This window comes from Aulostomus chinensis, chromosome 10 (assembly GCF_037954235.1).
Source record: "Aulostomus chinensis isolate RoL2024-O1b breed Wild chromosome 10, RoL_Achi_v1.0, whole genome shotgun sequence".
Classification (NCBI taxonomy): Eukaryota; Metazoa; Chordata; class Actinopteri; order Syngnathiformes; family Aulostomidae; genus Aulostomus; species Aulostomus chinensis.
In genome coordinates this window covers 19,767,401-19,784,922 of record NC_141329.1, presented here as the reverse complement: position 1 = coordinate 19,784,922, position 17,522 = coordinate 19,767,401, and the positions used below count along the sequence as shown (strand labels likewise).

The 17,522-nt window shown below is 41.8% G+C and overlaps 2 protein-coding genes across 2 annotated transcripts; one reads left to right on the top strand and one right to left on the bottom strand.

The window, feature by feature from the left end:
* The first annotated feature begins 43 nt into the window (after positions 1 to 43).
* On the top strand, positions 44 to 2,776 carry il12a (interleukin 12a). The gene is made up of 6 exons (XM_086216331.1): positions 44 to 689; positions 786 to 875; positions 1,164 to 1,205; positions 1,514 to 1,657; positions 1,776 to 1,817; positions 1,959 to 2,776. The coding sequence occupies exons 1-6, from the start codon at positions 372 to 374 to the stop codon at positions 2,097 to 2,099; spliced, it is 777 nt and encodes a 258-aa protein (XP_086072457.1). The 5' UTR covers positions 44 to 371; the 3' UTR covers positions 2,100 to 2,776.
* Positions 2,708 to 16,562, bottom strand: LOC147254782 (uncharacterized). The gene is made up of 17 exons (XM_086216330.1): positions 16,085 to 16,562; positions 13,430 to 13,461; positions 10,251 to 10,283; positions 10,058 to 10,138; positions 8,437 to 8,472; positions 8,272 to 8,307; positions 8,116 to 8,157; positions 7,987 to 8,033; positions 7,810 to 7,862; positions 7,479 to 7,705; positions 6,537 to 6,787; positions 5,364 to 5,489; positions 5,055 to 5,190; positions 4,841 to 4,879; positions 4,687 to 4,758; positions 4,301 to 4,594; positions 2,708 to 4,102 (listed from the first exon to the last, which is right to left on the bottom strand). Exons 1-17 carry the CDS (start codon positions 16,132 to 16,134, stop codon positions 4,074 to 4,076), a joined length of 1,584 nt encoding a protein of 527 aa, XP_086072456.1. The 5' UTR covers positions 16,135 to 16,562; the 3' UTR covers positions 2,708 to 4,073.
* Between the last annotated feature and the right edge of the window lie 960 nt (positions 16,563 to 17,522).

Below are 17,522 nucleotides of genomic sequence, written 5' to 3'. Positions count from 1 at the left end.
GAAGATGATAAACGACTGTTCAATTCCAATCTCAATTTACTGATTTAAATACTTATTTAATACTTACTTATTGAAACTGATATTGTTGGTTGCCTTTTGTTTCACTGTCATGACAAAACATCTCTTGGAGATGACAAACCAGGGAAACTGTCGTAAACGCGTAATTTACAATTTACTTTCCTCCCCTCCCCAGAAAGAAAGAAAAAAAAAGTTGTCTCACAAAAATAATAAACATGGTTACTTCCCCTTTTCTGCTGACCGGCAAATATGCTCAAACTTATGTAAGGAAACTACGTCACCGTTTTAGTTTTCTTTTTTCCTCTCAAAGGCGTTGTAAGGCGCCTGCGGGGTTCTCCCAGTCAAACACATAAATGCAGCCGGTCAGAAGTGATCAGCACAGACCAGAGATCCCTATCCGATCAGAGCCATGGCAACCCCGCACTTCTGTAAGTCCAGAGAGAAGATACCGCACTTTGACCCGTCCTGCAACGGGACCACATCTGAATGTGCCGATGGCTTTTCTGTTCTGTCTTGCAGACTTCGCCAGCTGCGTGCTGCCGCTGCTGCTCACCTTGAGCTGGCGCACATCCAGTGGCCACCCGCTGCACACTCTGAGCGCGGAAACGTGCGCACGCTGTTCGACGCTCTTCCAGAGCCTCTTACTGAACACTAAAGGCCTTTACAACAGCGTGAGTAAACCATATCATATCTATCCGTCATGTTACTGTGTCTTTATTGCTGCACCCTTTTCAGCTTTAGAATGATGTTCTTGTCCTGTTTTACAGGATGTTCTGTGTTTTAGCATTCCCTCCGACCAAGTGGCTCTGAGCAGTAAATCAGAAACGCTTCAGGCCTGCGCTCCCAACCTGGCAGAGGTAAATGACTTCTTCAATTCCACTCAACTAGGAATTTAGATGCAGATTAACTGTATGTCTCCGTACAGATATAACTTAAGCTCATGTGCATATTTTCTGATTTTCTAAAAAACAAAACTTAATGGTTTAAAACAATTGTTGAAACAGCGTCTCATCATTTTACGTGTGAGGCTCATTTATATTTGGACCTTGAACTTTTACAGGAACAAGTAAAGCACATTTGCCGATAGATTTCGCAGCTCTAAAATGTTCACTTGTCTTGTTTCATTGCCTTTTTTGACTCTACAGAATTCTGGTTGCGTGGTGCAAAGAAATTCACCCTTCAGTGAGGTACAGCAGTCACCCCTTCATTAACCCTGTCAATGAGATAAGACAGATAACATCACCCTTTATTCGTCCCACAGTGGGGAAATTGGCTGTCAATAAAACCAGCATATCATTTTACTGAAATAAATCCATGCCATCCATATATTGTTCTTTGGGTTGTTTGCTTGTTCTTTTTTTTTTTTTTTTTTTTGCAACGCAGACTGGCATATTTGTTGTTGTAGTAAACAGCAGCCTGTAGCCATTGCTCCGTCTCCAGAATTTCCCCCTGGGGATGAATAAAGTATTCTGATTCTGATTGTTTGTCATCACAGAGTGAATGTCTGATGAACATCATGAAGGACTTGGCTCACTATGAAGCTGCCATCAAGTCTTACCTCGGCTCCACGCTCAGAAGTAAAGAGGAAGAAACCGCACTTCTGACAACCACCCTGGGAATAATAAAGAGCCTGAGGGAGGTGTGTTTAATATGCATGTGTGGGACACACACACACACAGATTGAAACAGTTTTAAAATCAGAAAATAAAGTGAGAGAAACCCGGGAAATCACATCTGACAAAATCTTTTTTCTACAGGACTGCACCTTGACACCAGATGACAGGAATGACTCGTCAGAGGTAGCTTTTTTCTTTTCTTTTGTTTGTTTCCCGCTCTTGTTTCTTTTCTTTCTCCAATACTTGTTACTATTCAAATTGTGCGTGTGTGTGTGTGTGTGTGTGTTTTGTTTTTAATTCTTCTGTATTTATATCGTCATTAAGGCGGACAACGTCCCGGTGTGGGGAGACAACTCCTACAGTAACCGGCAGAAGATGTGTAAGATGATGAGGGGCTTCTACGTGCGAGCCATCACCATCAACAGAGCGATGGGCTACATCTCCTCAGGGCACCACAGGAACTAAATATGCCGTCACCTCATCATCATCATCACCACCATCACCATCATCATCAAACCAAAATCACAATAATCCTCTTCATCGTCCAAGCCTCTCTCGTCGTGCACTACCATCATGTCAAACTACAACGTGCCTCAGACATAAGCTAGCTGATGTTTCCTTTCAGTCAAGAGCTGAGTGACAGTCAAACTATTGCTTCAGTCAGCGATGGAGGTCATGTTGGCCAATTTAAATTTAATGTAGTCCAATATTTGGGGAGAATGTATTTATTTAAGATCTATTTATGACTTATTTATTTGATGGCCTGTGATGTTATTTATTGCTATTTATAATAAAGTATTTATTGGTATCAGTAAAAGCTGGAATTGATGTGATTTCTTTGATGAAAATTGCTGAAACATTTACAAGCAAATGAGCTTGATGACTTTTATAAAAAGGCACTCAGAGTGATTTACTTTCAAATATGTTGAAATGTACTTACTGGATCCTAAATGGCCGAGGGACTGAATTTCTAATGTGTTTTTCTAGTCTACTGACCACTCTTTCAACCATTCATACACTTTGAAACTTAGCAACTAAAATGAACTAAGCTGAACATTCAGGAAATTATTTCAGTTTTTATTCAGTCAATATTTGCATTTTTTTTATTTATTTTTTTTTACTTGTGTTACAACTTCATCGGAGGGACACAGATGAAACAAGTGCAAAAAAAAAAGGACTGGAATTTAAATTCGAGTGAGATAATAGCTCAGGAAGAAACCAAAAACTTTACCCTTGCATGTTATTTTTGCAATTTTTGTATAAAATAGTGTGATATGATGGATGTGGTATCAATTGGAACAGAAAAAACCCCAGGACGACTGACTGGTATATAAAAACATTTTGATTCTGTGCTGAACTTGAATATTTTGCTTGAGAAAGCCTCAGTGTGAAAACCGTGACTCCAATATATTTGTATGAGATTTGAACAAACAATAGCAAAAACTAGCTGTTAAATAAGAACGCTTGTTCAGATTTCTACAACAGTAAAACAAAAATGTTCATCAGAAACAGTTGCCACCCTGCAGCTTCGCTTTCAGCGCGAGAATATTTAAATTTAGCACAAATCAAAATGCTAAACTGTTTCATTTTCTACGTCGTGCTTGATACCAAGCTGAGCCTCGGGCCTCGGAGCAGGAATGCATTCATGATTCAATGTAAACAAAACAGACATAATTAGGGTCCTCTTACAAAACCATTAGATGACAAAACATAAACTGGCATGAACAGACCAACTTACAAATAAATCACATTTCAAAATGTTTGTAAAAAGACATGTATTCAGTACATAGCGTGTACAAACATATATATCTATATATATATATATAAAAAAAAGGGGATATAAAACAAGGTTAGTATTTCAGTTCTAAATGTTTTGGAATCACATGAGTCATGTGCGTGTGATGTAATCCCAATAAAAAAAAATTAAAAAAAAAAACTCCCAAAAATAAAACATTTAAAAGTGAAACACAACACACAGTTTGGATTTTTCCCTGCATTTGCAGCTTCAAGTCTGCAGCACCAACAGTTACAACTAGCTCGAGCTACATAATTAGCTGTGAAATATCTCAATGACCTCTACGGGTCATTGTTGAACCTGATAATGCTAAGCATTTACTTCTGGCTACAAACCAAGTACCTTTGGGTACAGCTTGATTCTGTATTTGTTACAGAACCGCAGGACCACATGTTGAACACACGGAGAGAAAATGCCCGTCGACGAGTTAAGACAGCTGCCGTTTTCACGAAGTGGGGCAAATTTTTTATTTTTTTTTTTAAAAAGTATCGATCATTTAAATGATCAGAAAATGTTCAAAGAGGAAATGCAAATGGAGAGGAAGAGCTTTTGTGTGGTCCAGATATCAACTCTGTGTTCCTGAGATGTCTCTTCCTTCCTGAAGGCAGAGCAACTGATATCGCGTCAACTCAAGTCTTTGTCTTTCACTTGGCTGCTCGATTGTCCATCATGTCTGAAAACAGGAACGATAAATGCAACAAACTTTATGAGCAGGTGTGAAATCTGTGAAACTCATTAGAGGGTCCAACTGTTAACAGAATAAAAACATGTGGATCAATACCGGTACTATGTTATTAAAAAAAAACAAAACCGATTCCACCGAGAAGTGTACTTCTTTAGTATCGTGTGTTTAAGTACAGAAAGCTATTACCTTGCAGTACTTGATGGACCTCATTCGGCAAGTCCTCCATCTCCTCCAAACTCCTCCACAGGTGGCTGGCTGTGGCCTCTCCCGGCTGCCTCCTGTTCTTCCACATCACCAGCATCTTCCACTTCTGCATTGTCACATTTTCTTTGTCTGCTGCCTGGATATCATCCAGCTCCCTGGAGGAAATGTCCAGATAGATGGCCACCTCCTTCCACTCCTTCCCCAGACATCTGGCCACCCGCATTAGCTGCTTTTCTGATAAGTCCTTGCTGGGGGTCGATGCGGTTTTCACGCCGTCTGAAAAGGAAAGAGATATTTAACCAGGAGCTCGAAATAGTCCTGCTGCTCAGGTGTGGACTGCTTTCTGCTGGAATCAAATCTTAAGTCACCTGACTCATCCTGCCATCGGCGTCTTTTACAGCCCGTCTCGTCCTCAGAGGGGCTGCTGCTGCCCTGCCTGCCTGAAAGAGACGGACGTGATGTGAGACGACCCGCCGCGTTATCACCTGAAACAACGTCACGGTAGCAAACATATCGACTCACTGATTGTCCTTTTCCTTGGCTTTTTTTCCACGCAGTCCCCTGAGACAGTGGAAACAAGATTACACACATGCGTGAACCAAAGAGGTGAACAAAAAAGAAAGTTGGATCCTGGCGATCATGCAAATATCCTGGATTTCGGTTACTTAAAGGCCACCGTGTCATCCAAGCAGGTCAATAGTCAGTAAATATCAGTCGAAAACACTTTATGATCTACCTTCCCTGATGGTGGCCGACCACACCTTCTCCTCCGTGTTAGTGTCTATGAGAGACAATGTGAACGGAGGAGGCTGCTCAAAGAAAGCTTCAAAGTAGCCTTTCATCTTCGTCACAGCGAGGGTGAATTTCAAATCCTGCAGAGACACGTAAACATAATTTAATTATTCTGTCGATGCGCAACAAATGAAAACGCATTATCTATCTTTGTTTTAAATGCATGATGAGTGAGTGAATGAGTGATTTTTTTTTTTTTAATGTTGTGTACACACACAAACGCACACACACACGCGCCCACAAGCAAACAAACCTGAGGTTTAATCTCCCCCTCCGGCTCGCTCAGGAGACGATACGTCCCCTCGTCCAGGTTACACGTGGGAGGCTTCTCTATCCGGACGTAACGGTTCTTGTAGCCTCGCACCTGCTTGCCGATATCCTAGTTCACACACAGAAGGTGTACCAGATGGTTCAGAAGAAGACTTGAAAACGATGACGGCGCTGAATCATCATCAAAGTTCAGGAACAGCCTGACCTGCTCAGTGTCAGCTGGATAGAGAAACGTCCGATGGAAAAATAACAGCAGATGAGAAAAACAAAAGCGGCTTGAATTCTGAATGACTGCAACTGATGTTTTTGTTCACGACGGGATCGTGTGAATATTTACTCTCTAAATCATTCATCAGACAAACTCACTTCCTGCATGTCCTCAGCGACGACGCTCATGAAAACATGTCAGAAAAATGCAGCGCATTTGCAGTAATTGCCAAAACATAACGATACATGCAGTACTAAGGATATTTTACATGACAATACATGTTACTGTCACACAAAATAACAATATACTGGACTTCAGCTGGCCTTCATAACGTTATACTGTGATTCAGTTTCCAAAAATAGTCAAGTAAAACTCTGATTCTTAATCAGTGAAATTTCTTTCAATTCATTTCATGTCTAACTTTCATCTTCAAGTACTTTTCCTGGAATTTTAATCAGGTATCATGAAAGAAATGGTTAAAAAAATCAGGGAGACTTGGGTTGATGGTCTGGAGTTTTTCTGTTTCTTTTGGTTCATTGTGGTTTTTTTGGGTGTTTGCAAAGAAACATTCTCTTCAGTCTCCTCTAGTTGTGTTTTCCTCAAAATCCTCAAAATGCATGTGACTGAAGTGAAAAGTCACAGAATTTACTTTTTCAAACCAGAACAAATTCATCGTCATTTTCTAAAATTGTGAGATGAATATATTTGTTTGAAAGGTGCATCAACTGACCGGGTGTTGTGGATAAAAATGAAACAGGATCCTGCAACTGCAACAGGCTTTGGAGAAATTCCATTTCCAGAAAGGGTTCTATTCATTTTTAAAAATCCAAACAAAAAGACCAAAGATTTCCAAACAGCTTCTCACGTCACCAATTTAATATCGAGCCTCTTTAAAAAATAAATAAATAAATAAATAAATAAACCTGCAAATGCCAATCAAAGACTAACCCTGATGTCAGACGAGCTGTTTGTGGCCAGGTAGATGTGGAAGCTGTAGTTGTTGCCGTTGGTAAGCTGCTTGTAGATCAGAACCACTCCATGGCGCTCCGTGGGCTGGTGCTGGTCGATGACGGGCCCCACAGGTGACAGAGACGTGACCCGCCACTTCACATGGCTTCTGGAGTGATCCACTGTTGGCTCGATGAGCGGACGGTTGTCTTTAATGTGCAGGATTCTGAACGTCGTCTCATTTTCTGGGTCTTTGCGAAGATGACAAAGGGGGCGTGAATGTTTAATGTCTCACCCGACACAGTTCCGAACTATTTTGAATGTGTCAAAACTTTCAGAATAAAACATCACTCTTATTAAAATCATGTATGGGCAGTTTTGGTGTTTAACTGCCTTTGCTTTGTTAACAGTTGCCATGAACTTCAAGCTAAATATAAGTGGCTGTTGTAAGTAACGCAGGAAGCAAAAGCATTTTCCTGACCTCAGGACCTGCACCTATTCATGAGTACTTTCAAAGGCAAAATACACCTTTAGAGTGAAGTATTACTTTGAAAAAAAATTTAAAAAACACCATGGCAAATTAATAAGTGCATCTGAACTTGTTAAAGACATGATACTTCATCCGCACACGCACGCACGCGCGCACACACACACACACACACACACACACACACACAATCCAGAGATCTGGATCTGTTTCATTTGTGCAGTTTTAGCCCTTAGTGTTAAAAGAGGACCTTGTTGTTTTCGTTTCTTCCTTTGAAGTGCTAAATTCTAACTTTTTTTTCATATTAAAAGCAAAAAATTGGAAACAATCTGTTAATCTGAGAGATTTCTGTTGAAAATTCTCAGCCTTTTCCTTGGATTCAGGCAAGGATCTTAACTAACCATTAAAAAAAACGTTCAATAAAGGCCGGGGATAACCTCTGCGTGTATACTCACCAGCCAGGCAGACAGAGTGAGGGAACTGGATGGACTTGAGGACGGATGCTTCCTTGTTGATCGTGTCCACATTAAAGATGGGCCCTGCAAACTTCCAGGAGCGCTGGAGAAACGAGCTAAACTTGGACCAGGACAAGACAGAGTACCGCACGAGAACCCGCTCGGATGTTTCAAACACCAGGCCAGTGACCGAACACTCGTATGTGCCCTCTCCTTCCAGCTGCACCCTGAAAAACACACACACACACACACACACACACACACACACAGTCAGGGATGCTGAGAATCAATAAGACGAACGATGAAAAGGCGCAAAAGACTCCATACTCACTGTAATCGTCCCTTGGAGATCCTCTTAGGGGTGACACGCTCATGGTCGTGGTTCTGTCAAACAAACCAACAAAGCCCATTCATTTTTTGTGCACAAATATTACACCAATTCTACAACAACTACAAAAAAAAAACAAAAACTACAGATGAATTCATACATTTTGTCCGATGAGCTCACCTGCTGTACAGCTTTACATTTTTCACAGGATAGTTTGAAGTGCGTCTCTGTCAGGATGTAGGACAACAAACGGTTGCTATTAATGACAGATGGCTGAGATGTGTTGAGCGTCAACGAACATTTGCTTACCTTTCCCACTGGGTGACTCCGCTGCTGCGCCCGGGACTGACTCTGGGGAGGGGTAAAATAAGTCCAAGTTTGACAGAGGTAGATGTGACATCATGGAGCAGGTAAAGGGTGGAGTATGAGAATTTACACATCCAACTGGTTCCAAAGTGGTCTCACCATTTCTCGTCTCCCTAGCAGCCGTTTCTTCATAATCTACAAACACAAAGGACATAGACTTCTATGACACAGCTCCTTCTTATTAAAGTTGCTGCATTTCAGAGATTATCTACCACTCTTCATGATACATTTTGAATTGGAATGGGGTTTTTTTTTGTCGCTCACCTTCCTCTCTTCCATCCTTCTCATCGCAGCCTGCAGCTGAAAGTCAAAATTAGAGAAAGACGGGGGGTTAAAGTTTCAGTGCAGTTATATCAAATGCTTTCTCTGAATAAAGATAAGCAAATCCAACTACCAGCACCTTTTATGATCACTTATTAACACATAATACTGCATGCATTCTATGTTGGTTGCATGGCAACCTCACAGCAACTTCAGGGTCTAGGAATAGAACAGTAAAACAAATGCTCCATCCAGAATCCTGCACTCTGAGTGTGTACACAATCAGTCATCGCACTTTTGTGTAAATTAACGGGGGGCACTCCTCAGTGTCAATTATCATTTTGTTTAAATTGTCTGGCCTTCTATCCTTATTTCTTTACTGAATTTCTATTTTTCCAGGGATGTCACATGTTTATGTCTTGTGCCTTAATTTCATTGTTTGGGTTTTTTTTCTGTTACTGTGGAGCGATGCAAATGTAGGGAATTAATTTCGGGTTTTTAGGCAAAAGTAAGAATATTTTTGGAGTTATTTTATGGAAATAAAATATACATTTGATGCTTTCCTTTACGTCATCATCTGTGTCTAAGAAACTGAAATCAAAAATGTTATTTGGAAAAACAGCTATCACGCTTAGAAAGGCTTGATACTGGTAACATGGAAATACTCCTGTTGTTATGTCGGGTTTTTCCATCTTCTTTATCTATAATCGCACACTTATGCCGTAGTTAAACTGTTGAACATGAATATTTAGATGGAGATTTTTGCATGTGGCTGCACGGTGGTGCAGTGGTCAGCACTGTGGCCTCACAGCAAGAAGGTTCCGGGTTCGAGTCCCGGCTCGAGCGCGGGATCTTTCTGTGTGAGTCTCCATGTTCTCCCTGTTCCTGTGTGGGTTCTCTCTGGTACTCCAGCTTCCTCCCACAGTCCAAAGACATCAAGAGGGGACGAGGCTGATTGATACTCTAAATTGACCGTAGGTATGAATGTGAGAGTGAATGGTTGTCTGTCTCTCTATGTTGGCCCTGTGATGGACTGGTGACCTATCCAGGGTGAACCTCGCCTCTCACCCGTAGATGCTGGGATAGGCTCCAGCCCCCCCGCGACCCTTACTAGTAAGGAATAAGCGGAAGACGACGATGGATTTTTGCATGTTTGTAACTTTCATACATCTCATGTTTGTGGTTCTCATGTAAGCCTTTACAGGATTCTACCACAACCTCACACATACTTTTACATCGCATTTATTTTATTTTTTTGAAATGAACTAAACTAATTAAAAATAATACTAATAATCAAATTGAAGCTTTATACCTCAGCCGCCTGTTGCTGTCTATCTCCCTACCGCAAAGCATTGTGGGATGTTTCCAACATATTTCCCACACGTATTCTAATAAACCTCTCATATCATCGTGAAGCACTAAATGTTAGTATGCCGTCTCAGACGCATCACTAAAGCATCAGTAATCCAACTGGCGGCTGCTAGCGGTAGCATACGGTGCATAATTAGCCGTAGCATCATCATTATGTAATTCAATAATTCATCTTAATCTCAGCAAGAAATAAAATAAATGTTGAACAACTCCTTTAAAGTATGTCGCTTGTGCTGTATGAACTGTCTCTCACCCAAATCTTTGTTCTCTTCCTCCTCTTCCTCCTCCCCCTCCTCTTCTTCTGAACTCTCCTCTGTGGACGTTTCTGTGTTTTCTGGTTCATAAAGACGGAGAAAATGGAAACTAAGTATGTTGGAAATAGACAACCAGAGTCGAAAAGAGTTGACAGAAAGTTGTGAAGCGTTGTGAGGAGCACTGGTGCTCACCTGAACTACTGCTGCCACTTTCAGTCAGATTATCTGTAACGTACGAGTAATTGTGTTGATGTTAGAGCAGTTTAATCTGTAAAGTGAGGCCACAGTAGACACTTTTGACTAAAATCTCCCTATGTTTACTATAATATCACCAATGCTCAGCCACACCATTGTCATTGTCTTTACAGTAAACGGAGCACTTTCAACAACTGGCTTTACATTTTACTGTCATTTCATATTCACGGACAGTCAGTGCGTGACCACGACTGTCTGCCGAGGGTGAATACTCATTTACAGTGGTGTGTTGCAAAAGCAGAACTTACTCAACACAATCATTTGCATGACTGCAAAACTTCAGAAAACACTTCTCTTGCATAAATATCACCATCTATTCAAAGCACGCAAACCAACAGTGCAACTACACACTCAACCACAGACAACAGTTTCAGTCAGTCAGTCTTTCCTGATTGAAGGGGTTCCTCAAGTGTCTCGTCTATACTTTCGTACAGGCTTTTTTTTTATCTTTATTTCGACCATGTAAACGATAACATTAAGAAAACAAGCAAACGGCATGATATAAGTAAACAACAAAACAATACAAAAAGAAAAATAATATTTCTCATGTTCGAAAGGGGGTAGGAAGAAGTACAAACTCATTTAGACCTACCCCTGGATGCAAATATATTTATCTTTTAAGGCTGAGTTGTATATGTTATAGCAATAGAAGAAAAAAGCGACAATAGATAGATATTATAAAAGTAAACAATATGAACACACACACACACACACACACACACACTGCCTCTTATTTAGCAAGGTTCTTCTAGATTATTGTACCTTGTGAAGATGGTGTTTTTATACTTATTTTTCAACTGTCTTAAGTTTAACTTCTGGCTTTCCTTTGCGTCCACACCTAACCTCCTCCACAATCTGACACCACAAATGGAGATACAGAAGCTCTTTTTGTTCTTTCACTTTATATTGCGTGCAACACAGCGCACCCCTTTGCTGTTGTTTGATCTGAAACGTCCTCATCTATTGATCTGATAGTAATAATTATTTCAGATGGTTTTCAGAATAGGGACAAAGTAGTTTTTGCTCCTGGACAGCCTCAATAACAACTGGGTTTGTGCTCGGGTAACGTTTTCTTCAGAGAAGACCTCTGCATGACACACACACACTGTTTTAGCATATCCACTGTTGCTGAGAAGCTAGTGAAGGCTGCACTAATCAGCACCTTCACCCGGAGAACTGAAAACCAAATCTTAACCTTTTAATCAGCTTCTTGATTGTGTGTGACCTCAACAGGACCGACCACGCGTCCGAAATTCCATAACTCAAATCAGTCCTCACAAACACAGATGTGCAAAAACACACTCACAGTTGCAAACACACACGCGCGCGTGCGCGCGCACACACACACACACACACACACACACACACACACACACACACACTCTCGAGGTTTCGCATTTTCATGGGTGTTGCCTGCCATCTGCTGGTCTACAAACAGTAAACCAGAGGCTATAAAAAGGAGAGTTTTGCAGTTGCGGTTTCTATGCTTTGAAGCATGTAACCCGTTAACCTCATGGCACGCAGTTTTTCCTTTGATTCTCTAAGTAGTTTTAAGGTTGTTCCCTTTGCTTTTGCAGTTTTGCCTGTTTTTAAATCTCCTCTAACAATGCATTTTTTCCCCCTGTCTTTATATATTTATGTTTTTAAGACAGTCGTAATGCTGCTGTACAGCCGTCACTGTGGTATCGTTTTACTGTGTAGATTTTGAGTTTTAACTGAAGGGCACTTTGGTCAGTGGCTGGTGTTTTAAAAGCGCTTGTTAAGTAAAGTTGAATTGGATCTGATTCAACGATACAGATTATCAGCCTTTTCCAGCCCAGATGTTTATGGCAGCAGCTGTTTGAGAAGTATTTATTTAAAAAAGGGACAGTGCACATTCATGAACATGAACACCAAGATGCACCAAGTAAAAGCCATTCAGGCTCATCTTGTAGGAGTATACATGTAAAATATATTTACAGAAACAAATGAGTAGAATCGACGTCAGCCACTACAAAAACAGCATAAAGATCAGCACGTGAGGGAGGATTAACAACTAAATTTAGTCTCAAGAGACGTGCGATGAAACACTGGAAAACTTTTTGGGATAATTTTTATAATTCTATAAATCATTTGTTCTCCTGGCACATAAAAGGGGAATAAAGATGAAAACAGTCAAAATCAGAACTGATAGAAGCCAACATCAGGATTGATATAACCCCAAAAATGGCATAGTCAGCATATTGCTTATATATGTGGCTATTTAGGTCACGTCATGATGAACTTAAGAGATGACAGGCGTTCACTTACACAGAGCAATTATTCTTAAGTTAAAAAAAAAAAAAAACGTTTCTGCACATTTACGTAAATATTTCTTAGAGCCCAAACTACAGGGACATCTGTGTACGACGACGTTTGCAGAAGTGTTCACCGTATACGTAACGCCGTGTTCAAGACAACTCTGGATACATTGAGTTATTAACTGGTTGTTAAAAGTAGTGTTGAAAAGCTCTACATTCAGACAACCATCAATGATAAGAGAGTCTGGTCAGTAACACACGCCTCCCAGTCCCTCCATTCTGCAGTAAACAGAAAATGTATTTGGGGAATCCTCTCTCCTGATTGGCTTAAAGTGTGAGCAGGATACCAGGAAATGTCTTTTCCGGTTACTGCAGAGTGGAGGATCCGCATTACTGACAAAGACCTTTTATCAGTCGTGGCTGTCAGAATCTAGAGCTACTTAACTCTTATTTAAACAACTTCTGAATGCACTTATTTGATCACTTACAGCACCTTTTAGAAGAAACGAGATCTGAGTTGAGAAAAACAAATCGAAACGGTGTCAAACTCTGAACTTCAGCATTTAAACTCACTCGCCACATCAAACACGTTCTTTCTTAGGTGTTTGTCGACAGTTTAGCTCACATTTGGATGTGTGTTAGTACAATGTGGTTATGTAGATCTCTGATTGTAGAAATAAGTGAGGTTCAAAAGCTAACTAAGGACTAGCTAATGCTAAAATGTTGGAACGCAAACTTTATCGGAACAATCAGGCATCCCATACGTGACAAAGTGAAGGAGGAACTAGTGGTCAAAAGTGAGTCGGAGGGAAGGAGTGACCGTGGTTTGATGTTTACCTTTGTTTTCAGGTGCGGGGATGTCTCCATCTCTGTAAAAGGGAGGACAGTTAGCAGACTCAGACAACCATAAATTACACTGAATTCCCTGAGCGGCACGCAAGACCCTCCAGTCTGAACGGTGACCGTTTTTGGATAAACAAAAAAGTTAAACAGTGTGGCTTCCTCAACTGTGCAGCTGCATGCTGCAATCGACTACTTCTGCTTTCAAAAAAGGATCCCAACTAAAGTTAATTGAGTCTAAAAAACAAAAATCAAAGGAAAGACAGGAAACGCGTTGGAGCGACACATTCACCTTCCCACCCAAACTCCCTCTCTGGCCTTCTTTCAGAGCCAAACCCAATGTGGAAAGATAGATACCAGCTGGGGACTTCTGCCATTACTCTCCTAACTTTGCCTCATGCACAGAAGCAAGCGTAAATGACAATGATGATAATACATTTTAGTTGTAGTACACGATACATTCCAACCAGAATAAATAAATCAAAAACACAGCGCATCAAGAAGAGGAAGAAGCCTAATGATTCGTACTCAGTACGGTTATCTATCCGCTTTCCGCGGTGTCATTTTGTGTCATGAACACCTGCTCATTCAAAAAAAAGCAATCGGTGATTAAAAGCTAAAATGATACGATCCCAGAAGCTGTGTAACGTATCAACGTATCATTCACTCCACTGAATATCAGTGTGGCTCTTTGAGATTTTTTTTTCTCTTTTTTGTCAAACATTTGCCTTATTGAGATCAATTCATCAGACATTAATACTAGTTATGATAATGGCGTCATGGTTCAAATATTTCCCCTCAAATGAGAGTTCGACAGCTCCCGTGTTGACTGGAGAAACCTGTCGACGCAGTCTGAGCCTCGACAAGAGGCAGCACGTCTGAGATCCATCAGGTTGAAGAGAGGGTGAGAAGAACAAGTTCACCTCCAGCGGGCATAGAAAAGTAGGTCATGCGTCACTCTGTTGCTCTTTTCCTGTTTCTCAGCCTCAACTGTAACAAAGGTGTCCCTCACTCTAAAACAGGAAATGACAGCTGGCAATAAATAATTCTGGTCTTTTACTACGCGTCTGTTTAATCACGATAAGGCAACACTGTAGTTTCCTATTGTTTCAAACATCTGGCTCAGGTAAAACCATTCTCTACTCTTCAAGGTCAGACTGTCCACACCCCAAAAGGTCACAATGGCATAGCAGCCGTCGTAGTCACCGCGTCCTCCTTCGACCAAACGTTGGATTTTCTTCGCTCCAATGCTGTCAGACATGTCTCGCATGAAGTCCGTCCAACTGTCAATCTTCCCTCAACGAAACATGATATTAATCTTCTTGGTCCGTCTCTGGTTGAAAGATGAAGACCATGAAACATTCAAGCTTCCGACAATTTCACATGCTGAACAGGGAGGGCATGTGTTTGGAGATAAATGACAGGCAGTTAGTCTGCAACTGCAACACGGGAGCACAAACTCTTGATATACAATAATATCCTGCCGCAATACTTTCACTATCATCTTCACAGTGAGTCACGCACGACTGTGATTCAAAAAAACTTCCTATTCAATTCAAGAACTTCGTCACTGTGCAACCAGAACGGAAGCGGCACTCAGTCATCCTCAATTATCGCATCAAATTAGGACCGCAAGCATCTTTACAATTAATCTTTTTTAAAATACATTTATTCAAATATAGAAATTATCAGGATGGATAGATCAGGAATTTCATAAATGATCAATACAGTTAAATATAAAAGAAAAGCAAAAGAGTCTCTTGTGCATCTGAAAAGACATCACCTGAGGAAACACAACAGTGAGTCAGCGATATCACCTTCCCCGTCTGGGCTTCATATTACCCCTGATAATACATCCTGCAGTTACTGAACGGTTGACCTCTGCCGTGCGTGTGTGTGTGTGTGTGTGTGCTCTTGTATTGCTACATGTTTAGGACTAGAATACGTAGCTATTTAACCAACAGAGTGAGGACATTTTTGGAAAGTGAGGACATTTTAGTCGGTCCTCACATCTTCAAAGGGCCGTTTGTAGGTCAAGACTTGGTTTTAGGGTCGAGGTTACAATCAGGTTCTGGTTAGGTTTAGGGTCAAGGTTAGGGTCAGGCAGTCAGTTGAAATGACTAGGTTTAGGGTGAGGGGCTAGGGAATGTATTACGTCAATGAAAGTCCTCACAAAGATAGAAGTACGAGGATGTGTGTGTGTGTGTGGGGGGGGGGTATTGTGATCGCTGGTGCAATAACATGATGCAGTTTTGTTTTAAAAATCTGTATCTACTGTCTATTTATACCCCACACAAGTCAAACCGATTCCAATCCAGGCGTACGAGTGAATCATTAAATTCGGTGACTCATCCTGAGTGTATCAACACAGCAGCGTGCAGCGCAACGAAGCAACAAAGACATCATGGCTCCCTCCTTAGCTGCTGTTTACATCTGGTACCCACGTAAACGTCCGTTTGTTGAATTTACCGACAGAAAAAAAGCAGATGAGCTTATAACCCACAGCAAGAAATGCTGCCACTTCCGGTGTGGCAGCGAACCCGCAGCAAGCGTTATGTTGCCCAAACTGACGCACAGACGAGCAAACGCCGACAGACCAAAACAAACAGAAACACACGCTTTTCTTCATTGTGATGTAATCAAGGGTCTTACCCGTCCTCCAGGTGACATCTCGCTCTGTAGCTCGCCATCTCCGCCACCATGTTCCCTCCGTGATCGAACCCCCGTTATAGTTTCTGTTCTTCCTCACCACGCAGCGACTGCGCGTCAAAGCACCTGAGAGCGCGATATGATCCTCCCTGTTAGGCGCTAATGGAGCTTCTTTAAGGAGCGCAGCGATTCATGCCAACGTCCAACTTCTTCACATCGTTCACTCGGTAGTCGCGCAAACCTTTTGGAAAAACAGCAAAGGGACCATAAAAAAACAAACATGCACACGGTCGTTGAAGTCCAAACCCAGATCAGTCAGTCCGCCAGTCCCCCTGCAGCGAGGATGTGGATGTATTGTTTCCAGTCACTTGTACTACGCGGCGTGTTGCAGTTTCGTTAAAACAATCACAGATCTCGTTATCACGTCGCACGGTTTTCCTTCGTTTGCTGCACAATCGGTCGCTTTCATGATCGGTGCTGCGCAGTTGCCACGCAATTAATGAAGGCTCACCAACGACTCAACATGTGGGCGGGGTGCAGCATCCCGCCTTTTAGTCGGGCTGCTGGCTTTGTGATGTTTTGGTTGATGGAGACATTTTACACTTTTTTAAGCAGCCTATCAGACTCGAGCACCGAAGCGATGAGAGGATATTTGCCTCTGACCCCCGTGTTCGTGGAGGGAATCCAGTGAACGTCTCCATCTACCGATGTGGCATCATGTGGCCGTTTTGTCGCATTAAATCATACCTGAGTTTATACCTACTTTGAATAGTAGCTTCAACTTCATCCATCCATCCATCCATCCATCCATCCACTTCCGCTTATCTTGTTGGGGGGGGGGGGCTGGAGTCTAACCCAGCAGCCTCCGGGGGAGAGGCAAGGTTCACCCTGGACAGATCCGCAATCTATTGCAACCATTCACACCTACGGTCAATTTAGAGTATCAATCAGCCTCGTCCCCTCTTGATGTCTTTGAACTGTGGGAGGAAGCTGGAGCACCAGAGAGAACCCACGCAGGGACAGGGAGAACATGGAGACTCCACACAGAAAGATGATGCTCGATCCGGGACTCGAATCCGGAAGCTTCTTGCTGTGAGGCGACAGTGCTGACCACTGCATCACCGTGCCGCCCTCGCTTTAACTCTGCCTTCTAAACTAATTTCAGGAGTTTCTGACTGTTAGTTTTCTCCTCGAGTCCGCTCAGTGCAAGTGGGTCACTTTGAGCGGGAAAATCACCAGGCTGCATTACAGCCAAGTCACCAGCAGGTGTCACCTTAGACAACAAAACAAGTGCAAGTCAGCAGCTACACCGAGCCATACCCAAATATCCCTGCCCTAGGAGACTTATTTACCATGTAGTTTTCAAAAGGGTGCCCATTAAATTATTAATTAAATAAATGATAAACAAACTTCACTTGTACTACAGCACAGAGCAAGACAG

Excerpts from the sequence above, each read along its gene's own strand:
- il12a (XM_086216331.1), top strand. The coding sequence starts at position 372 with ATGCAGCCGGTCAGAAGTGATCAGCACAGACCAGAGATCCCTATCCGA. Across the intron at positions 876-1,163 it reads GCGCTCCCAACCTGGCAGAG|AATTCTGGTTGCGTGGTGCA; the intron begins GTAAATGACTTC and ends TTGACTCTACAG. Across the intron at positions 1,818-1,958 it reads ACAGGAATGACTCGTCAGAG|GCGGACAACGTCCCGGTGTG; the intron begins GTAGCTTTTTTC and ends ATCGTCATTAAG.
- LOC147254782 (XM_086216330.1), bottom strand. The coding sequence starts at position 16,134 with ATGGTGGCGGAGATGGCGAGCTACAGAGCGAGATGTCACCTGGAGGAC. Across the intron at positions 8,034-8,115 it reads GGAGTCACCCAGTGGGAAAG|AGACGCACTTCAAACTATCC; the intron begins GTAAGCAAATGT and ends ACATCCTGACAG. Across the intron at positions 4,595-4,686 it reads CCGATGGCAGGATGAGTCAG|ACGGCGTGAAAACCGCATCG; the intron begins GTGACTTAAGAT and ends TTTCCTTTTCAG.